The sequence below is a fragment of the Eptesicus fuscus genome, chromosome 3, assembly GCF_027574615.1.
Source record: "Eptesicus fuscus isolate TK198812 chromosome 3, DD_ASM_mEF_20220401, whole genome shotgun sequence".
Classification (NCBI taxonomy): domain Eukaryota; kingdom Metazoa; phylum Chordata; class Mammalia; order Chiroptera; family Vespertilionidae; genus Eptesicus; species Eptesicus fuscus.
The window spans coordinates 42,595,791-42,618,160 of record NC_072475.1 but is presented as its reverse complement, the minus strand read 5'-3'; the positions used below and the strand labels follow the sequence as shown (position 1 = coordinate 42,618,160).

The 22,370-nt window shown below is 44.9% G+C and overlaps 2 protein-coding genes across 4 annotated transcripts; one reads left to right on the top strand and one right to left on the bottom strand.

Annotated features, from left to right (window-relative positions):
- Positions 1 to 3,099: 3,099 nt before the first annotated feature.
- On the bottom strand, positions 3,100 to 12,185 carry EIF2B5 (eukaryotic translation initiation factor 2B subunit epsilon). 2 transcript variants are annotated; one of them, XM_008157513.3, is made up of 16 exons: positions 11,888 to 12,169; positions 10,374 to 10,498; positions 9,285 to 9,470; positions 9,029 to 9,206; positions 8,863 to 8,943; positions 8,518 to 8,595; positions 7,747 to 8,059; positions 6,696 to 6,841; positions 6,326 to 6,467; positions 6,103 to 6,204; positions 5,808 to 5,915; positions 5,538 to 5,628; positions 5,122 to 5,245; positions 4,419 to 4,544; positions 3,913 to 4,023; positions 3,100 to 3,754 (listed from the first exon to the last, which is right to left on the bottom strand). In XM_008157513.3, exons 1-16 carry the CDS (start codon positions 12,083 to 12,085, stop codon positions 3,695 to 3,697), a joined length of 2,169 nt encoding a protein of 722 aa, XP_008155735.1. In that variant the 5' UTR covers positions 12,086 to 12,169; the 3' UTR covers positions 3,100 to 3,694. The 2 variants fall into 2 exon arrangements, with proteins under 2 accessions (XP_008155735.1, XP_054569771.1); XM_054713796.1 differs by lacking the exons at positions 3,100 to 3,754; positions 3,913 to 4,023; positions 5,122 to 5,245; positions 5,538 to 5,628 and adding an exon at positions 5,246 to 5,321 and having other exon boundaries at positions 4,430 to 4,544; positions 11,888 to 12,185.
- A 1,249-nt stretch (positions 12,186 to 13,434) lies between these two features.
- Positions 13,435 to 22,276, top strand: LOC103305071 (HIV Tat-specific factor 1 homolog). 2 transcript variants are annotated; one of them, XR_008555542.1, is made up of 2 exons: positions 13,435 to 13,529; positions 13,790 to 14,320. XR_008555542.1 is itself a non-coding variant. In XM_054713794.1 (2 exons), exon 2 carries the CDS (start codon positions 19,699 to 19,701, stop codon positions 21,973 to 21,975), a length of 2,277 nt encoding a protein of 758 aa, XP_054569769.1. In that variant the 5' UTR covers positions 13,435 to 13,529; positions 19,660 to 19,698; the 3' UTR covers positions 21,976 to 22,276. The 2 variants fall into 2 exon arrangements, 1 of the variants encoding a protein (XP_054569769.1); XM_054713794.1 differs by lacking the exon at positions 13,790 to 14,320 and adding an exon at positions 19,660 to 22,276.
- Positions 22,277 to 22,370: the final 94 nt, after the last annotated feature.

The window sequence follows — 22,370 nt, the reverse complement described above, 5'->3', positions numbered from 1 at the left end:
TCAGATTGTTCCATTGGCCTATGTCTGTTCTTATACAAATACCGGGCTTTTAAAAAAAAAATTATTTTTTAGTGTTGGGCTGTTTTGATTACGCTGGCTTTGTAGACTAACTTGATATCTGATATTGTGATCCCTCCAACTTTGTTCTTTCCTAAGATTGCTGTGGCTATTTGGGGTCTTTTTTGGTCCCACATAAATTTTTGGAGTATTTGTTCTAGATCTGTGAAATATGCCGTTAGTAATTTAATAGGGATTAATCACTGAATCAATGGATTGCTTCGGGTAGTATGGACATTTTAATGATGTTAATTCTACCAATCCATGAACACAGTATATTCTTTGGAGGGCTTTTTCTTACACAGGTTTTTGTGATCCCCCTCTACTCCATCCCATTTTCAGCCCCAATCTTTACCCCTTTCTGCTGAGCCTTTTCTGGGTTCAGAAGGACATATTGGTTTGCTTTTTTTGTTAATAACCACCTGAGCAGGTAGAATCCATATCAGTCTGTTCTGCTAAATTTCACTCTCATTTATTTTTCTTTTTTTAAATTTTCTTTTTCTTTTTTTTTAAATTTAAATTTCTTTATTAAGGTGTCACATATTTGTCCTCATCCCCCCATTCCCATCCCCCACCCCTCCCCACGGATGCCCCCACCCCCCTGTTGTCCTTAACCATTGGTTAGGCTCATATGCATGCACACAAGTCCTTTGGTTGATCTCTCCCCCCTCTCCCCTAACCCCACCCTCCCCTACCCTCCCTCTGAGGCCTGACAGTCCGATTGATGCCTCCTTGTTTCTGGGTCTGTTCTTGTTCATCAGTCTATGTTGTTCATCATTTCCCCTAGATGAGTGAGATCATGTTACTAGAAATATACTTATAAGAACCGAATGTGAGACGAGCAATAATAGTTATGCTGACAGGCAAATGAATCAGTCTGTAGTAAGTTTCTTTCTGGACCAACAGTTCTTTTGAGACCCAATTTCAATGTCCACCAGTTCCTTATGTGTACATGTCGGCACTGACTTTTCAGCTCTGGATGGTGGACAAATGGTGGTAATGCAGGTCCGACTCCCTCTGGTTTGGTCTTGCCTGGACTCAGGGGTGCGGCTTCACCCGGACTCGGAGCGCGCGGCCTCACCTGGACCTGGGACCCAGCATCACCCAGGCCCTGGGGCGCGTGGCCTCACCCGGACCCAGGTGTGCGCGGCCTTACCCAGTCCCGGGATCCAGCCTCACCTGGACCCAAGGGCGCGTGGCCTCACCCGGACCCAGGGGCGTGGCCACACCCTGATCCAGGGGCGCACGGCCTCACCCGGACCCAGGATCTGGCTACACCCTCATTTATTTTTCATTTTGCAAAATGTTGATGTCTCCTATTTAGTCACCTAGTTTCCCTTATCACTGAGTCATGTGCTTTTTTATTATCTTTGTTAATCCTCCCCCAAATATATTTTTTCCATTGATTTTTAGGAAGAGTGGAAGGGTGAAGAGAAACATGGATGTGAGAGATGCATCAATTAGTTGTCTCCTGCACAGGCCTTGACCAGGGCCAGGGTTCAAACCTGCAATTCAGTTATGTGCCCTTGACCAGGAATTGTTCTCAACCCTTTGGTGCAAGGGCCGCTGCTCTAACCACTGAGAAACACTGGCCAAGGTGTCGTGTGTATTTTTAAAGAATTCTCTTAGTCGCATTTGAATAGGGTTTTGGAGGGAGTAGAAAGCCCATGTGTTTAATTTGCCATATTTAAATGGCTTTGTTTTAAATGTTCCCTTCTACCCTTTTCTATTTTTAGACCACTCAAGCATCACAATCCTACCTGCCTTCCCTAATCACTGTAACTGGAAGGAATCTGTTCTTCCTAAAAAGTTCTATAGGCCACTCTGGTCTCTGCCACCCATTCGGTACAAAGCAGAGGTGCCCTATATTTGTATTTAACTGATCCGATTGAGTCCATGACATGACCTTCATATGCTGTCCAGGCACTAGATCTTATACCTGGCAAAGCAGAAACTGAGATTGACTGAGTAAGGAAAGTAAATGCCAAATCCTGGCCAGCCTGTTTTTCCTCTTTAAAAATACTTAGTAATGCCCTTTCACACCTCTTGAGTACAGTTCAGGATCCTCCTCTTCAGCTAACTCCATTCCACCCAACAGAAATGAAGGGAGGCAACCATTTTATTTGTGATTTCCAGGAGGGCCACTTGTTACCAGTAACATTTGCCACAATTTAAGTATCAATAGAGGATAGGTTATATGAAGACAACAAAGAGCTCAAAAAATGAGATAGAAGAGCATATGGCTGAGGTTAAAGGAGACAATACAGCAGTGACAAACTCCAGTTGTAGAGTCCTGTAACAAATCCTGGCCCTATCAATTCCCAATTACAGGACCTCTCTGAACTTCAGTCTCATGAAAATAAGGATAAGGCTACACCATAGGGCTGATGTGAGTGAACTAACACATGACAAGTTTTTAGCAAAATGCCTGTTATACAGTAAACTCTCAATATTATGGGAAAACCTATTTTGCAAGATTTTACTGTTTTTAAGATATCCATTGCTGGCTTGGGTTATATAAGCCTCTGTGGGTAACTTCCCTTTACCTAGGCATTAAATCTGCTGAAGCAAAAAGAACTCTGGCTTATGAGACTCAACTCCTTAGCTTTATCTCTCAAGAGTAATGAGACCTTGCCCTAGCTGGTTTGGTTCAGTGGACAGAGCATTGGCCTGTGGACTGAAGGGTCCTGGGTTCGATTCTGATCCAGGGCACATGCTGGGGTTGTGGGCTCGATCCCCAGTAGGGAGTGTGCAGGAGGTGGCCAATCAATGATTCTCTCATCATTGATGTTTCTCTCTCTCTCTCCCTCTCCCTTCCTCTCTGAAATCAATAAAAATAAAAAAAATAAAAGAGTGATGAGACCTTGAGCAAATTTCCTTATCTTTAAGATGAAGAGTAGCCCAGTTCCCCTGATAGTAGTACTGGATCAACTGGACAAAGCATGAGGGACTGGCAGGTGGTTAATGGACTTTATACATGTTTGGCATCATCACTCTTTGGCAGAGAAGTGCTTGGACTGGACACTCTCTGGAAACAGGCTTAGGCACACTACTCCAGGATCACAAATTGGTCTGCAGAGACTAAGTCCTCCATTACCCAGGAGCCGTGGCAATGGTCAATTAGCAAGGCACCACAGTACCACCTAGTGGCCATAACACTCCTCTTCTCCTGCTCCCCTAGGTGTTAAGGCTGTCATGTCAGAGGTTCAGAACTCTTTGGTCACCTATTTCAACAGCTGATCAGTCAGAGTTGGACAGAAACCAAACACACCCACTCTCTCTTTTTTTAATATTAACAAATACAAGCAGCAGAAAGGGCCAGCTGCTCTCTGCTGCTTCCCCAGGGAAAGCCAAAATACAAAACTGTGCCTCTAGCCTTCCTCTAACTGCAGGGCCTGCTTAGTTCCTCATTAGGCAGAGCTATTTTCCAGCCCAACTTCCCTCATCCCAACTCCTCAGTCAGGATGTGAGGCACATGGTTGCTGGCGGTGAGAAGAACACTGTAGTTCCAGCTTCTGCTCCTTTAAGTCTCTGTCAGGATGGTGGACACTCATATTCTGCAACTAGCCTCTCACTTGCCCTGGCCCAGAAGCCAGGAGGGCCTTCACTCACACCCACAGGAGCAGGCAGTAGGACTTCAGTCATCTTCAGATGACTCCTCTTCTGCCTCTTTTAACCACTGGATGAACCGCTGCAGCTGTAAGACAGCATAGAGGAGAGCTACTGAGGGAGGAGCACATACCCTTCTGTTCTCCTTGGTGGATAAACAGCTCAAACAATCAGAGTCCCAGGGATCAACCACCCTGTGGGCCAAGGGCCAGACAACCATCATGGCAAGAGGGTAGCCTGACTCACCTGTTGGTTCTTACGCAACTGCCGGCCCTTGTCAGTTGTATCCCTTTGGTTGTACCAGCTTAGGATAGTTTCCTCAGCTAGGATTTCCAACTGGTAGAAAGCCATCAATACCTGCAGAAGGCCAGCAGAGATCTCAGGGAGCATGCAGAGTCCAGCAAGATTAATGGATAACAGAGGAAGAGGAGGCAAGATCTTAGCACCCCTCACTACCAGGTTCTTAGCTCTCTTCTATACACTGAACAACCTTCTCCAAAACAGAAAAGAGTAAGCTCTTCACGGTGGTACTGGGACAGGTATAACTTCTGGAACTATTGCTAGGTAGTGCTCTGCGCATTCCCAGGGCAAAGCTGTACTATCCTGGCAATGAACACAATACCAGAGATGGATGATGCTGTTAACCAAACTCCATACTGGATTCATGTCAGTCTCTGTTTGTAGCTCTATGGAGGTCACCAAAGCCTGTCTCAAAGCAAATGCAGGACTACGAGTCTTAAGGTGGTATTCACCTTGGCCATGGAAGTACCAAGTGCTTCATGCTCCAGGAAGAAGTCCTCAATGGCTGCCAGCGCTTCCAAATGATCAGCTGCACGCTTTATGTAGTTCCTAAAAACAGGGCTCCAGGCCTTGAGCAGCTATGGAAGAAAGGAAAAGGGAGCTACAACATATACCTGAGCACATACACCTGAACAGCAAAGAAAATAAATATTGATAGCATGCATATTTCATGATATGGGAAGACAAGGAGATGATACAGGCCCTGTGGAATCATATCAGAAGGACTTAGTAACTGCTAGCAGTCAGGGTTGGGGAAAAAGAGGTTCCCCAGTGATGGTGAAAGGGGGTCAGATATGCAGGCTGCCTCAAAAATACCTATTCCCAGCCTACAGGCCGATCTCATTCTGAGTCAAATCATTTACGGTCAGAGAGTCTAAAGTCCAGATCTATTCTGGGTATACCTTTGGGGTCTGGTATAGCCTGAATCCTGGAGTCTCAAAGGCCACTCAGTATTGAACCTAACTGGACTCCTCTGGACCAACCAAAGCTGCTCTAAAATCCAGTATGATTCCAGATGTGAGGAGAAAGGAACCACCAGTAACATAATATGCCACAATAAGACCTTCTATTCCTGATTTCTTTTAAAATCACCACAGCAAGGATGTGTATTTGCTTCCACCCAATCCCTTGTACTCAGCCCCAATCTTTGCTCACGGGAAGCAGCAGGGCACAGTAGCGGTTTGGATCCAGCGGGGAATCTATTTGTTGCAGGGGGAATTCCAGGACCACGTGGCTCAGTACCTGCATCACCTCCTTTAGGCTTATGTTGTAGGCGTACCTGTGGGGAGACTGTGGTGACACCAAGGCCTTCCTTGGCCCTTTCAGCATGCTGTAGGGCTGACTTTGGTAGGACACTGGGGAAGAGGAAGTCAGATGGAACAACGTGGAAGGGGAGAATTTTGGAAGGTGGAATATGCCAAGACTAAAACCTAATGCTCTCCTTGTTCCAAATGCTACTGGCTTTGTACAATCGGGATGTCAAGGAAACAGGTTCCTATGTGGGGAAGAAACAGGAGAGCCTCTGTCTGGGATTACTCCAGGGAAAGAAAATAGGGAGGGGCTGCTCTTACTTGAGAGAGTTGATCTCTAGGACTAGGTTATCACAAGAAATGTTCTCCTCCTTGCCCCGCTGTAGTGTTCCCAGGACTTCATTCTGGAACACTAAAAGCAAGAATAACTTTGTGGGGCCAACATTACTCCAGAATGTAAGTCATCTAGTTCTGACTTGATACCAAACCCATCGTGGGAGGAATACAAGTCTTTGGCTAGTTGATCCAGATAAAGAATAAACTGGAGGTTTTCCTCTTTTATCCCAAGATACTGCTTCCCTGGCCACTCACCTTTGATGTCATCCATCTGTGGGGAGCCTGCCCGGCTATCTAGCTCCTCAGAATCCATACTTCGCTCACTTTCCGTTTCACTTTCTTCTTCTATGTTGATTGTGAGTCCTGAGAACCCATAAAGGATGAGAAAAAAGAAAAATAAGGAATGAGCCATTAACAGAGATTCATATATATGGCCTGTCTGCATGAATAAAGCAGTGAACAAGTAGTCTGACTCTGAAGTGTTCACTCTCCTTCAAAATGTTCTGATTTGGAAAGGGTTGTGTGCATGGCAGGACTAGGCCTAGCTCACCCCACAGACTCTGCTGTAGTTCCTCCTCTTCTTCCATGTTCATGTCTGCAGCTTTCCAGAGGTAGCCCTGGCCTGCAACTCCGACTTCTGCTGGATTGTAACCTGGAAAGACATTGATCTTTAGCAGAGGCCTGTGCAAGTACCCATCCCTCCAGGAGGAAACACTGGTTTTTCTATGGGGCAGAGAGACACACAGATGCCCCACACCTGCTGAGCCTCACACCTTTCAGCTTCACTTTCTCCTTTTCTTGATCAGCCCCAGAATCATCACTGAACTGGCTATCGTCCTCATCTTCCTCTGCATCTGGAGGGTGCAAAGAGATCACCGAGCCCTCAGGCAGTGTGATGTTTGGACCCACTACCACCTAGGGGAGAAAAAAGGAGTGGGTGGCACAGACCCATTAGTGTGTTGGGTAAAATTACATTCTGACAAAGAGAGTGACTATTTTTTACTAAGCCAAGTAGCAAGCCATGAAACCACTGGATTTGGGATCTCATTTCAGGCTGGATTATAGTTGGACATAGGTCCCTTCTGGTTTAGCATGTCCACCACTCAGTTTGGGGCCTGTACAGAGTATGGAACCGGTTCTTACCTGGGAAGTGAGGACACAGTGTGGCTTCAGTGTAACTTGTTCCTTGACCTCAGCATTGTCACAAAGCAGAGACTGATGGATCTGTGCTCCAGCAGCCACTCGAACACCCTGCCACAGGTAGGCTTGGTCCAGCACCACGTTATCACCTGGCTCAGGACAGGAAGAACTCCTGGTCACTCATGGCTCCAACTCCAGACCAGGGCCAATCCTGGAAGACATGGCTGACTGATACCAGCACAGCTCCCATCCAGCTCAAATACTCCATCCCCCAACTCACCAGAAATACCTGCTTCCCTTCTAAGCTCTGGCCTGAGAGTAGAACATTGCTCAGCCTGACCATCCTCTACCAGGTTTATGACAATTATAGACTATCACACAGGACTTAAGAACCTGAGAACCTTCAAGATTTCTGGGGACCTCTAGAACTCAAGAAACTTATTAGATTCATGTCCATATCTATCCCACCTCTTCTTGTACATTTCAAATTAAAATCTTATTGGTCTTTTAAAGGGGCAGTTCAATTTAAAGCATCACATTCCTATATCCAAAGTGAATCACTAAGAGGCTAACCAGGCAGTATGATAGAGTAAAAAGGACACTGGACTTAACTATCAGAATACTTAGATTTAAGCTCCAGGACTGCCTCTTTAGCTATGACCTTGGGCAACACAACCTCTTTGAGCCTTACCTATAATCTGGGGATAAGTAACACCTTTCTCACAAGGTTTTAGTGAGGATTAAATGAAATAATGTATGCAAAAGGCCTTTGTAAGCTGTAATGTACAGATGTTATTATTGCATGTTAATTATTCACTTGGTCCTGAATATGAATATAGGGTAGCCTGGAATGTGAGGAATCACCCAGTAAGAAGCTCACAGAGCACAAATTAAAGCTTCACTGTTTTTACATCTCTGTTCCCTCCTTTATTAAGGTAGCCACTCTAGTTCCCTATTCTCAAGGACTATTCCTCTGTCTCCTTCTTTGGAGACATGGGCCTCCCCAGGTTCCTACTCTTAAGATGACTGGCTCGACTCCCCCACCTGTGCTCACCAATGTGACAGCCAGGGCCAATGACACTGTTGGTGATGGAGCAATTGCTGCCAATGACAGTGCCAGAGCCCAGGAGCACATTTTCCTCCAGGATGCTGCCATGGCCCAGGCTGACCTCAGGCCCTCGGTAGATGTTGTGCCGGGAATGAGTGCAGTTCTGAGTTGTGTTGTCAGTGAAGTTTGCCTCTGGGGTGAGAGGGTAGACCCATCGGCGGATGACATCAGCGCAGACAGCTGCATACATGTGTAGGTTGGAGACCCGGGCACCATATTCCCTAGTTGTCACATGCATGTGGATCTGGTTCCCTAGAATCTGAATGAGGACAAGGAAAGGGAGGTCGCCCAAGCAAGCAAGAAAGGAAGAACACCCCCAGGTACAATACTTTTCTTAGCTTCTTAAGTTTCCCTCTGCCTCTCAATGTCATAAATGGCCTGAGACTTTTCTTTTTGTACTGCTTCCCCCCAACCCCAGCTATTTTTCTCCCGCCTAAGGCTCAATAAAACAGAAAAGGGGACCAAAAGTTATCTGTATGAGATGAAATCTTAGCCCTCTTTTATTATTTTATTAAAAACATTTTTTTTTAAATTGATTGATTTTAGAGAGAGAGAGAAACATCAGTCTGTTCCACCCATCCACTGGTTCACTCTTGCATGTGCCCTGGTAGGGGATTGAACCCAAAACCTTGGCGTATTGGAAGAATGCTTCAACCAACTGAGCTACCCAGCCAGGCTTAGTGCTCTTTTAAAGAGGCACTGGGAGCCTTTTCTTACCTCCTCATTCACTAACAGGCCTCGCACAAAGTCGTCCCGAGTTTGATAGTCAAAGTTGTCTGTAAAGAGTTGAGCCACCTATGGGAGGAAGTTGGATGGGGTCAAGGTTAAGGGCTATTCTTTGGAAGCAAAGGTAAGTCCCCAGAGACCTATCAGACCTATGACAGTGGGACAAGGGCCAGAATCCCAATATTGGAGTCAAGATGACAGCAACTATTTGCTGTACAACAGATTAGAGAAAGAGGGAGTAGAAATATACCCTGCCTTCTGAGGGCAGGGAGGGGAAGTAACACATCCTCAGAGTTCTACTCTTTGATGTGCAGCCCTGGCCCTGAATGGGTTCACCTGAGGAGAGCAGATGCTGATATGACAATCCAGTAAATCATAGCGAATCTCCACTCCATCTCCACTACCCTGGAACAAGCTCTGTGGAGAGAAGTTATAAGGATTTTAACCAGTCTCACTAAATCCTGTCACTTTCCCACTTCAAAAAACCCAGGCACCCACACACCAGAGGAAAAGAAAAACGTCGAAGGCCTTGGGTCTTCTGAAAATGGAGAACCCGGTTTGTGGCACTATCCATAGCCACTACTACATTGTCTTCATGGCAACGAGTTGGATGACTAGGGGATGACTCCTTGAAGATCATTGTCATCACAGACACATTTTTTTCTAGCTTTCGCCTCAACCTACAAAGGATAGGAGGGAGAGAGTCTTAGGGCTCTGCTGGTCCCATACCGTTGTCCCTACCATTTTCCCATCCTGACCTGTGTTCCTCCAGGGCTCTGGTAATATTGATGTTTGAGATGACGTCCCCATATACCAGAAGGAAGTCAGAGCGCACCAAGGCCTTGGCATCCACGTCACGGAGAACATCCCCCAGTGATCGATACAGATCTGATGTAATTATTCGAACCACATTGAGAGATGTAGGGCGGCACCACTTGGATTTCCTAAAGGAAGGGGGGTGGTGGTAGTGAAGGGATTGAGTAAATCAAGCATAAAGATCATGTAGAACTTCCCCATTTTTTTCCCCCAATCAACACTCATACTCCTTCTCTATGGCTTTTTTGAATCCCTGCCAGCGTCCCTCAACTTCAAAGAGCTTTATGAACTTATAATTAATGGTTTCAGCATCCTGTGTTACAAGGCTTGTTTTATGGGTTAGAGAAACATGGTTATTTCCTCTCCATAGCCTAACCCCCATCCTCAAACATGGATTTGAATTCAAATTCCTGCTAAGACTTAGGTTATACAAAGTCTCCTGGGAACACACTTTCATGCCACTTTTTTCCTTTCAAAACCCAGACCAAATTTAGGAACTGTCTACTGGAAACTATGCTAATATCCAAGTCTTTATTTCCTAAGCTTCCATAAATCCTGACATTTACTTTTCCAAGATTTCACCAAACATTTGTTAAGTGCTTATTATGTGTTTGGTAGTAAACTAAGCACTGAGAATATTAAGATGAGGAACACCCACATTTAGTGGCTTACCACAGCAATAAAAAACCAAAAAAAAGAAAGAAAGAATACAAAGATGAGGAACAGCTCAATATTTAGAAGCTCAGTTGAAAAACAAACATTTTACTCTTATAACTTCCATACTGGAGCCATTCAATAAAAAGCAAAACCCACTGGGATCAAACTTTACAAGAGATTCAGGAAAAACCCAAATGTCATTCTTTAATTTTTGTCACAGTTTCAGCTCTCACCTCCGATAATTGAAGAGAATGCCCTTAGACTTTATGATGGCCTTTACATAGACACATTTTTCCCACTTATTTATTTATATTCATCCTTAAAAAACTGGACAAAAATGGTGAAACATGGAAAGAAAAGTTGCAGGGCCTTACAGTAAATGTTCCTTGATTTGAGCAGCTTTCCAACAACAAAACACAAAGGTTTCCTGTACACCTGTGGCAGTCAGAAATTCCAAAGTGTAGTCAATCAATGCCACGTTGGCCAGCGGCAAGAGGACCTAGATGAAAAAAATGTGAAGTCTTGAATCTGGCCCTCTGCGTACCTTTCTTTCCCCCATTACAACAACAATTTTCACTCCTATATCAGTGTTTCCAAATGCTATACTTTTGTTTTATCTTTCAAACTTAAAAGTAATCAGGCTTCTGCCTTTGATATTCATAGCATGCTCTAAGCATTGGTCTGGTGTTGCAATTTCGATACAGTAAGCATAGAATCTACTTGCTTTGCATCAATCAGACACAGAGCTCTTATACTACCACCTCTGACAAAGGAGACTACTGGAAATCATATCTCCAGATACTTAAGCACTGCTAAGGCCTTTTCCCCATAAAATTTCCTTCCTTGATCCCCTTTCTAAGAGTCGGGGGCTAGCCAACCTCAATCACCTGTCCAAAATGAGTCGCCATTAAGCTTTTTGCTGGGAGTGAGGAGTTAGGATTTCCCCTGAACTGAATGCAGTTCCCTCTCTTTGAACTAGGAATGGCTGAGTGACCCAGCAATATCCAGGAATAGCTCATATCTCAGTCCAACGCCAACCCCCGCCCCCTCCCCAGTGTCTAGACCAGGGATTTTCAACCGGCGTGCCACAAGAAATTTTAAAACATGCAAATACCTGGCTAGTTAGTCAGGGGCACTGACCACTTTTCCCTTAGATTGTCAACTAAAAACAGACAACAGCCAACACAACGACAGATATCCGGTGTTAAAGAATCAACATTATACCTATTTTTTGGTCAGATCAGCAAAATATATATATATATGTATATATATATATTGGGTGCCACAGAGTTTTTGTAATTAGCTTATGTGTGCCATGAGATGAAAAAGGTTGAAAATAGCTGGTCTAGACAACAAGACAGAGGCTGCTGCTGGCAACCAGCCACTGAGCCTGTTCTGGTCCTTGAGACAGATGGCACTGGCTGTCATTAAACCCTGGGAGGGAAAAAGTACACTGTACCGAGATCCAAAAGTGCTGTTCCTATGGGATCAGACCAGTCTGCTCTTTTTTTTTTTTTAGGCAAGAGGAAGTGATATTCCCTTTCCCCTAAGGATTTCTTTTTTTCTCCGCATAAAGGCTTCGCAGCCTCCTCAGGGGGCGTTGACTCCCCGCGTGAAGGCTTCTCACACGCGCTGCTTCTACAATTTAGCCCTCGCATGCCTCCCAACCCTGAGTTAGACAGCACTGCCCAGGCTGCCAGCCAGCCTCTCCCCTGGTCAGGCTTGGACAGTCTGTCTGCCTTTCCCCTAACTAGATAAACCCGATTTCAGGGAAAGAGTTTGGACACACGTCCTCCCAGAGCACGCCTCCCCAGGCAGACGGAAGGTTAACTAGCTTCAGCCCCCGCGCCACTCCGGGCCCTCCTACCGCTCTCCCCAAGGCGCTCACCCGAGGCTGGTCCTTGGAGATGGGGAAGAAGCGGCGGTTGAAGCTATCCGCTACCAGAACTGCTTGTAGGGGCGGCGGCGGTTCCTCCTCCGCGGCTCGGGCTCCCCCACCGCCGCCACCTCCTCCCGGCCCGCAGACACTGCGCTTGTTGGCCCGACTGGGCATCGCACCAGGCGGCACCACCACAGGGGTCGCCATCTTCTTTCACCGCCACCACTTCCGCACGGAAACTGACACCGCACGCAGTAGGGGACAAAAAGGACCCGGTACTCAAAACGCGGAGGACTAACGAGGGGGAGGGCGGGGAGAGAAGAGTGCGCATGCGCCTCGCCTGGGCGCCAGCCCCGCCAGAAGGCTCAGCAGTTTGGAGTCGGCTTGGGGCGCGGCCGCCTTGAACTTGACCTGTTGAAGCGCTGGGGTGGCGTCCTATGGACCGCAGACTTGATCTGTAAGTTTAGGAGGCCTTCATTTGTACAAGATGAGATTCTTGCGGGATGATGAGACTTGTGGTCCCTGCGAAGGTGCCAGATCCATTCTGGATGTGTCATCTTCCCCGCCCCTAGCTTGTTAAAAATTGTAGTCTTCCGTCATCCTACTCATGCCGTGTGACCCGGCACCGTGGGGAGCTCGACTTAGACATCCCCTTGCCTCAGGGAACTCAGTCTGCATACACACAAAACGTGGTATATAGTAGGGCGAGTAGTAATTCTCTTGAGCGCTGCTTGTGGCCAGGTTCGACACAAGCATGATCTCATTGAGTTCGCCACATGTCTCTTGTGAGAACATACTCGTTCAACACACGTTTCGTGAACTCTACGAGGGGTGAGGATCACCCATCTAGTAAGTGGAAGAACTGGTATTGGAGCCCGATCTGTCTGACTTCATAGTTCCACATTTTCTTCTGCCAAGTTATGTGGGTGATTAAAAATTAGTCTCATGATTTCTTCAATTATTCATTCATTCAGCCTCTCGGCATTTATTGAAACCCTACTCTGTCTCCATCCGGGAGGAAATAGGGGTGGATCCAAGAACACCATCAAGTTGAGTGGGTCTGGAGTTCAAGCAGCAAGCTTTCCAGGCAGAAGGGACCGTGAGCGCAAAGGTCCGAGGCTCGAGAGGCGCCCACTGCTTGGGGAAAGAGGCGGTGGCTGCCGGGGGCGAACCAGGGCTGTGGAGGTGCGAGGCCGCGGGGGCGCGGTGGAGGCGAGGCGAGTCAGCGTAGGCGTCAGGCGGTGATCCAGAGGCTTTCTGGCAAGGAACGCGCCCTTTCTGCAGGAGAACTGTGGGAATTCTAGGTCCGCGGATCCTGCAAAGTTTCCGCAAAGGTTATTTCCTCCCACCCACGCGCGCGTTGCACCTCGGGACTTGGAGTTCGAAAGGCTGACGTTGCTTCTACGTGGCGGTTGCCGCTGGACCGCGGTACCGAGGCCTCCTGGTGGGACCGAGGAACCTGTCATTTCTTCCCTCTGCTAGTTAACGATAGCGCTGAGAGAAAACCATTTCTTAAGGATTTTGGAAAATGTAGCCTGGGGGAAGAAAGGCTGAAGGCAACTTGGAAAAAGTTTTCACTTAAAATGAGTGTACCTTGTAGAGGAAGGTGTTGACTGTCCTGCAAAGCCACAGGCGGAAAGAGAAAAGAAGGGTGATTATTAGATAGCACTAGTGATTGGCCTGTAGTGGGTGCGCGCGCATGGGTGGGAGCAACCTTTGCAGAGATAGGGGTGGGAATGGGGTGGGGATGGGGTGTGGAAGCAGGTTCAATTGTCGAAAAAATTTTAAATTACTTCTGAGACCTTGGAAAGTGGTGAGTGGTAAATTCAGGCCTTATTCTGTAGGCAGGGAGCTGATTAGGTAAAGGTGTTTTTGTTTGTTTGTTAAAATAATATTTTCCCTTTATTTTAGAGACTAAACATGCCCCTACCGGGGGACTGCATCCCAAACCTGGCTATGTGCCATAACTGGAATCGAACCCGCCACTCTTCTGTGTACAGGAAGACACCCCAACTACAGGGGCCAGGACTGATTAGATAAGGTTTTAATGGATGGCCTCAGGGAGAATCTCTCTCAACTTAATTTTTTTTTGTTTCAAAACTTAACAATAACAAAGCAAACAAATATGAGCAAATGCCTTAAGTAGACATTTCTCCAAAGATATATAAATGGCCAATAAGCACATGAAAAGATGCTCAACAACACTAAAAATTAGGGTATTGCAAATCAAAACTGCAAAGAGATATCACTTCATTAGGATGGCTACTGTAAAAAAAACACAGGATACCAAGTGTTAGTGAGGATGTGGAGAAATTGGAACCCTTGTGCATTGTTGGTGGCAATGTAAAATGTCACAGGGGCTGTGGAAAACATGTAGGTGTAATTGTAGAAATTTTTTGTATGGTGGTTCTTCAAAATATAAAACATAGACTTGCCATATGATCCAGCAATTCTACTTCTGGATATATACCCAAAATAAGGGAAAACAGGCACTCAAACAGATATTTATTTATTTTAAAATGTATTTTTGTTGATTTTAGTGAGGAAGGAAGAGAGAGATAGAAACATCAATGATGAGTGAAAATCATTGATCGGCTGCCTCCTGCACGCCCCACACTAGGAATTGAACCTGCAACTCAGGCATGCGCCCTGACCAGGAATTGAACTGTGACCTCCTGGTTCATAGGTCAATGTGCAACCATTGAACCATGCCAGCCAGGCTCAAACAGATATTTATATACCCATGCTCATAGAAGCATTATTCACAATAGATAAAACATGGAAGCAACCCAAGTGTCCATTGATAGATGAATGGATAAACAAAGTGTGGTATATATATATATACAATGGAATATTATCCACCTCAAAAAGGAAGAAAATTCTGATATAAGCTATAACATGGATGAAAATTGAGGATATTATGCTAGGTGAAATAATCTAGTCACAAAAAGACAAATATTGTATGATTCCATTTATATGAGGTATGTAGGGTAGTCAGATTCATATAGACAGATTGTAGAATGGTTGTTGCCAGGGGCTTGGGGGGAGGGGGAAATGGAGGTTATTATTTAATGGGTAGAGTTTCAGTTTTGCAACATGAAAAGAGTTATGTGAATAGATGGTGGTGATGGTAGCCCAATAATGTAAATGTACTGAATGTCACTGAACTGCACACTTAAAAATGGTTAAAATAGTAAATTTTATGTTATATATATTTTACCACAATAAAAAATTTGGAAAAAAACTTACTGGAAAGATACTGAAAACCAACAATACATAATCACACACACACACACACACACACACACACACACACACAAACTATATAAGTAAATAAAAATCCCTTCCCCTACTTCTCTCATCCTACTCAACTCCTAGAGTTATAACCATCTATATCTATACTAATAAAAGGGTAATATACTAATTAGTCCAGACATCTTCTGGACATCCATCCAGATATCCTTCTAGACAAAGCCATAGTGGTGGTGGCTGAGGAAGAGGCAGTTTGGGGCAACCAGGCCATCAGGGGAGGACATAGGGGTGATCAGGCCAGCAGGCAGAGGTGGTTAGGGGGCTATCAGGCAGGCAGGCAGGTGAGTAGTTAGGAGCCAGTGGTCCTGGATTGTGAGAGGGATGTCCACAGGGATTGGGCCTAAACCGGCAGTCAAACATCCTTCGAGGGGTCCCAGATTGGATAGGGTACAGGCCAGGCTGAGGGACCCCCGCCCCCCATGCACGAATTTTGTGCACCAGGCCTCTAGTCCTACCTAATAAAACGGTAATATGTAAATTACCATCACTCCGCTACGCTCACGATTGGGCCAGAGGGAGGCGCAGGGGGCGGGACTCGGGGTGGCCGGGGTAGCCTATTGGGCCAGCAGGACGCTGAGCTTGCATCGCCAGTGGCGGCACGAGCTCAGCGTCTGTGCCATGGCTGTGCTGCGGAACAGAAGGGGCCTCTGGGGCAGTGAGCTCATGTCCCGCTGCGGACCATCAAAAGCGGGGGAGCTGGGTGCCAGTCCGCTGGTGCACCAGGCCTTTCAGAAGCCTCCAGCGTGGCGGAGGCTTCTGAAAGGCCTGGTGCACCAGCGGACAGGCACCCAGCTCCCCCGCGATCGAAAGCGAAAGCGTGTAGGGGACCCTACACATCCATGATTCAATCATGCACTGGACCTCTAGTCCTACCTAATAATAGACAAATATGCAAATTGACCGTACCTTCGCTATGCCCGCGATTGGCCAGGAGGCGCGGGGGGGCGGGACTCGGGGTGGCCGGGGTGGCCGATTGGGCCGGTGGGAAGCTGAGCTCGCGTCGCCAGCGGCGGGTCGAGCTCAGCGTCTGCGCCATGGCTGTGCTGCGGCACAGAAGGGGCCTCTGGGGCAGCGAGCTCACGTCCCACCGCGGACCAAAAAAGGCCTGGTGCACCAGCGATCAAAAGCAAAAGCGTGGGAGCTGGGTGCCAGTTCGCTCAGGCACCAGGCCTTTCAGAAGCCTCCGCAGCGCCGGAGGCTTCTGAAAGGCCTGGTGCACCAGCGATTGAAAGCGAAAGTGTGGGAGCTGGGTGCCTGTCCGCTCAGGCACCAGGCCTTTCAGAAGCCTCCACCGCGCTGGAGGCTTCCGCAAGGCCTGGTGCACCATCGGACAGGCACCTAGCTCCCCCGTGATCGAAAGCGAAAGCGTGTAGGGGACCCTACACGTGCATGATTTAATCATGCACTGGGCCTCTAGTATATATATAAAAGGCTAATATGCAAATTGTCCCCTTGGGAGTTCGACCAGGACACCGGGAGTTCTGTCGTTCACTATGATGTGTGCTGACCACCAGGGGGTGGCGCAGAATAAAGGAAGACTCCGGCTAGCAGCCAGAAGGCCCTGATCAGCCCTGATTGCTGGCCAGGCCTAGGGACCCTATCCATGCAGGAATTTCGTGCACCGGGCCTCTAGTTATTAATAATTTGGTGGGTATTCTTTCCATTTCCCCCTGAAGTTTATATATTGATATACCTGTATTTATAAATATATTATATGCCTAAACACACATATACCATATACACATATTAAAAATACATATATGTACGCCCAGCTGATGTGGTAGTGGTTGAGCATCGACCTATGAGCCAGGAGGTCACAGTTCAATTCCTGGTCAGGGCATATGGCTGGGTTGCAGACTCGAACCCCAGTAAATGACTACAGGAGACATGCAGGAGGCAACCAATCAGTGATTCTCATCATTGATATTTCTCTCTTCATCTCCCTTCCTCTCTGAAATCAATAAAAATATGTATAGAAAAACAAACAAACAAAAACCCCAAATGCATATATGTACATGTATATTCACACACAGACTTATGTTTAGAGACAGTGTACTAGATGATTATATGCTGGTACTCCAGAGTTCCTGAATTGCATTCCAGGCTCTAGTCATTTACTAGGTGTCTAGTTTTGGGCAAATTATTATTATTATTTTTAAAAATATGTATTTTATTGATTTTTTACAGAGAGGAAGAGAGAGGGATAGAGAGAAACATCGATGAGAGAGAAACACCGATCAGCTGCCTCTTGCACACCCCTCACTGGGGATGTGCCCACAACCAAGGTACATGCCCTTGACCGGAATCAAACCTGGGACCTTTCAGTCCACAGGCCGACGCTCTATCCACTGAGCCAAACTGGTTTCGGCAAATTATTTAATCTCTATGCCTAGACTTCCTCATCTTTGAAATGGGATAATAATAATACCTAACCTTAAAAGATTATGAGGATTACATGAGATAATATGTGAAAAGTTCTTAGAACACTGTTTGACACATTATCAACACAATTTAAGTATTAGCTATTATGATGATGATGCATTTTGTCTGCAACTTAATTAATATATAGTGGGATGTAGACAAATCTAGCTTTTTAAAATGATTCCATTCTGTAGTATGAATATACCATTATTTATCCAATTATTTCTTGAGTAATAAACAAAATATTTTTGCAGTTTTTGTTATTATACATAATGCTGCAACAAGCGTACAAGCATCCTCCTATTGTTCTCTTTATATATCTGCATTTATTTCTCTTTTTAAATTGATTTTTAGAAAGAGAAAGAGAACATTGATTTGTTGCTCCACTTATTTATGCATTCATTGGTTGATTCTTTTTAAAAAATATATTTTTATTTATTTCAGAGAAGAATGGAGAGGGGGGCAGAAGGGGAGAGAGAGGGGGAGGAGAGAGAGAGAGAGAGAGAGAGAGAGAGAGAGAGAGAGATCAATGATGTGAGAGAAACATTCATCGGCTGCCTCCTCCATGCCCCTACTGGGAATCGAGCCTGCAACCCAGGCATGTGCCCTGACTGGGAATCAAACCATTACCTCCTGGTTCATAGGTTCACGCTCAACTACTGAGCCATGTCAGCCAGGCTGGTTGATTCTTGTAGGTACCCTGATTGGGGATTGAACCTGCAACCTTGGTGTATCAGGACAAACACTCTAACCAACTGAGCTATCTGGCCAAGGCCTGCATTTATTTCTTAGAATTCCTTTTTAAAGTAGAGTTACTGGTTCAAATTGAATATAATTCCAATGGCAGGGGATATGCTGTTGAACTCACTGGGAAGTCTGAGGAGACTTAATTGTTTATGGTGTTATTATTTCATTGCTGTCCATGAAAAACGTGCCATTTTACCCTTATACCAGCAATGTATGAGCATGCCTTTCCCCCCATAGCCTCACTAACAGAGTATTTTGTCAACAGTTTGGACTTTCTGCCAGTTTATAGGAAGAAAAAGTGTAGTTTTAATTTGTATTTCTCTTGTTTTGACTGGGATTGAACATCTTTCCATGTTAAAAGACATTTGTATTTCTTTAGTCAACTAACTGTCAGTACTGGTTCTTTTTGTAAATTAATATGTCAGCATTAGGTTTCAAAAGGAGTCTTGCATATCAATCAGTCTAGATGTAAGCTCCGTGAAAATCAGGGCTTTCTATCTGTTTTATTCACTACTGTATCCCATATGTCATCTGGCACATGCTCAATAAATATTTGCTGAATGAATGACTGGTTGTTGCTAGTCAGAAAATGAAATGAGAGTCTTATCAACTTTAGACAATAAATAAAAGTAATTTCAGTTCTAGCCAGTTTGGCTCAATGGGTAGAGCATTGGCCTGTGAACTGAAGGGTCCCAGGTTCGAATCTGGTCAAGGGCACATGCCCAGATTACAGGTTCAATCCCCAGTAGGGTACCTACAAGAATGCAGGAGGCAGCCAATGATTCTCTCTCATCATCATTGATGTTTCTATCTCTCTCAGTGTCCCTTCCTCTCTGAAATCAATAAAAATATATTTTAAATAAAAGTAATTTCAGGCCCTCCCAAGCTGAAGCTCATGTTTTTTGGTTTTGGCTTTTAATTGTGGTAAAATACACATAACAAAATTTATTATCTTAACCATTTTTAAGTGTACAGTTCAGTAGTGTGAAGTACTGGCAACTGCTATCCTACTGTCTCTACGAATCTGAGTACTCCAAATACCTCATATAAGTGAAATCATATAATGTTTGTTCTTTTGTTACTAGTTTATTTCACTTTACATACTATCCTCAAGGTTCATCCATTTTGTAGCATATTATCAGAATTTCCTTATTTTTAAGGCTGGCTAATATTCCACTATATGTATACTTTATATATTGTTCATTCCTTTATCTATCAATGCACAGTATTGTGGGTGGTAGGCGGGTGGGGGAGCAGCGGGGTCAAGCATGGCAGACCACATTTTCTCTATTCCCCTCTAGCCTCGCGCCTGGACTGTGCCCCTGGGCTAAATCGGCAACATGAGCGGCAACAACTTGGATGAGAAAGATGACTTTGATGAGCAGTTGCGAATGCAAAAGTTGTATGGAGACACTAAGGATGGAAATACCCAGAAAGATCCCAGAAGAGAAACCAATTCTTTCAGGCAGCAGCCAGATGACACCCCCTATGAGTGGGACCTGGATAAGAAGGCTTGGTTCCCCAAGATCACTGAAGATTTCATTGCTACATATCAGGCCAATTATGGCTTTCCTAATGATGGTGTGTCTAGCTCTACTACAAATGTTCAAGATGTTAGTAGTAGGCCTGCAGAGGAAACTCCTCAAAGAAAGACCTCTGAACCCAGTGATCCCAAAAATAGGGGAGAAAAGAGAAAGGCTGAATTAGGATGGTTTCATGTTGAAGAAGACAGAAATACAAATGTATATGTGTCTGGCTTGCCTTCAGATATTACACTGGATGAATTTATACAGCTCATGTCCAAGTTTGGCATTATTATGAGAGATCCTCAAACAGAAGAATTTAAAGTCAAGCTTTACAAAGACAATCAAGGAAATCTTAAAGGAGATGGGCTTTGCTGTTATTTGAAGAGGGAATCTGTGGATCTTGCATTAAAACTTTTGGATGAAGATGAAATTAGAGGCCACAGATTACATGTCGAGGTGGCAAGGTTTCAACTGAAGGGGGAATATGATGCCTCTAAGAAGAAGAAGAAGTGCAAGGACTACAAGAAAAAGCTGTCTCTGCAACAAAAGCAGTTGGATTGGAGACCCGAGAGAAGGGATGGGCCATCCCGAATGCGCCATGAGCGAGTTGTCATCATCAAAAATATGTTTCATCCCATGGATTTTGAGGATGATCCATTGGTGCTGAATGAGATCAGAGAAGATCTTCGAGTAGAGTGTTCAAAGTTTGGACAAATTAGGAAGCTCCTTGTGTTTGATAGACACCCAGGTGGTGTGGCCTCTGTGTCCTTCAGGGATCCAGAGGAAGCTGATTATTGTATTCAAACCCTTAATGGACGGTGGTTTGGTGGCCGTCAAATCACTGCCCAAGTGTGGGATGGAACTACAGATTATCAGGTGGAGGAGACCACAAGAGAAAGGGAGGAAAGGTTGAAAGGATGGGAGGCTTTCCTCAATGCTCCTGAGGCGAATAAAGGTCTTGGGTGTTCAAATTCCATCTGTGCTTCAGAAAGGGCAGGGCCTTCTATAGTAAGGCATTTTTCAGAGCACCCTAGCTCATCTAAAATGAAGGCTCAAGAAGCTGCAACTCAAATGGAATTTGAAGAACCTATAGATGAAAAGTTTGAAAAAACAAAGGATGGGGGAGAATTTGAAGAAGATGCTAAAGAAAGTGACATCAAACGAGAGGCTGAAGAATGCTACCCCCAAAAAGGATCTGAAAGAAAGTATGAGGAAGCCTGCCCCCAAAGAGATCGTAGAGACTACCTTGAAAGAGAGTCTGGAGAAGGTAGTCCCAGAAAAGAGTTGGAAGAGGTTAGTCCTAAAAAAGAGTCTAAAGTGAATGGCCCTGGAAGAGAACCCCAAAAGCGATTAAAAAATGATTTTGAAGAGAATGGCTTTGAAAAGGAGTCTAAAGAAGATGGCCCCAACCAGGGGACTGAAGAAGAGAATGGCCCCCAAAAGGAGTTTGAAGAAAATGAGTTGGAAAGAGAATCTGAAGAACACTGCTCTGAAAAGTTGTTTGAAGATGGCCCTGAAAAAGAATTAGGAGAAAATGGCCTCAAAAAAGAGTTTGATGAGAATGGCTCTGACAAGGGGTTTCATGAAAATGTGCTCGAAAAAGAGTTAGAAGAAAATGACTCTGAAAAATCAGAATTTGAAGATGACAACTCTGAAAAAGTGTTTGATGGGGAAGGCTCTGAGAGAGACTTTTACGACGAATCAGATGAAATGGAAGGAGAAGGAGATGCATATGAAAAAGTTTTTGATGAGGAGTCTGATGAAAAAGGGGACGAAGAAGATGCAGATGAAAAGGGGCTTGAAGGTGCTGATGAAAAGGAGGAAAAAGATGATGCAGATGAAAAGATGTTTGAATATTCAGATGAAAAAGAAGGTGAAGTAGATGCAAAGGAGGATGAAGAAGGTATAGATGAAAATATGTTTGAAGATGATGATTCCAATGAGAAGTTGTTTGTAGAGGATTCACGTGAGAAGTTGTTCGATGATTCTGATGAGAAAGGGATGGTGGGTGGTTTGCGGAATGTTCAGGAAGAAGGGGCCCTGTCCATATGCAGCAGCTCTCTCCTCAGTAGTGATGATGATGACATTTAATCCCTTAAATTTGCTTTTGAGGGAAATTCCTCCACTACATTTTGCCTATGCTCTAGGGGAATTACTAGTAGTGTTAATGAACATTGCTTAGTGATAGAATGCCATCAAATTAATGCATTGACTTTTCCATTGTTACCTGTACTTAATGATCATAAATATTTGTTAATTGGCTGTTCAGGTCACGCTTCATAGTCTAATGCAAGTAAACTGGATATTCGTCCTTTGTCAGATTTGTTAAATACATGCAGAATATTTTAAAAAGTATTCTGATGAAAGTTTGTGATATTCAAAAATAAAAAGTTAATATGCAGAAACTGAAAATTGGACTTGAGTTAAATTGCATTTAAAATTTTTGCTATTTGCTTTATTCATATTTAAGTTTAGTTTTTTAAGGA

Bases quoted from the DNA above. Each gene is read 5' to 3' on its own strand.
- EIF2B5 (XM_008157513.3), bottom strand. From the start codon at position 12,085: ATGGCGACCCCTGTGGTGGTGCCGCCTGGTGCGATGCCCAGTCGGGCC. The intron at 8,060-8,517 runs GTAAGAAAAGGC...GTCCTCATTCAG, and splicing joins GCCTGTTAGTGAATGAGGAG to ATTCTAGGGAACCAGATCCA. The intron at 5,629-5,807 runs GTGAGTGGCCAG...TCTTGCTTTTAG, and splicing joins ACAGATGGATGACATCAAAG to TGTTCCAGAATGAAGTCCTG.
- LOC103305071 (XM_054713794.1), top strand. From the start codon at position 19,699: ATGAGCGGCAACAACTTGGATGAGAAAGATGACTTTGATGAGCAGTTG.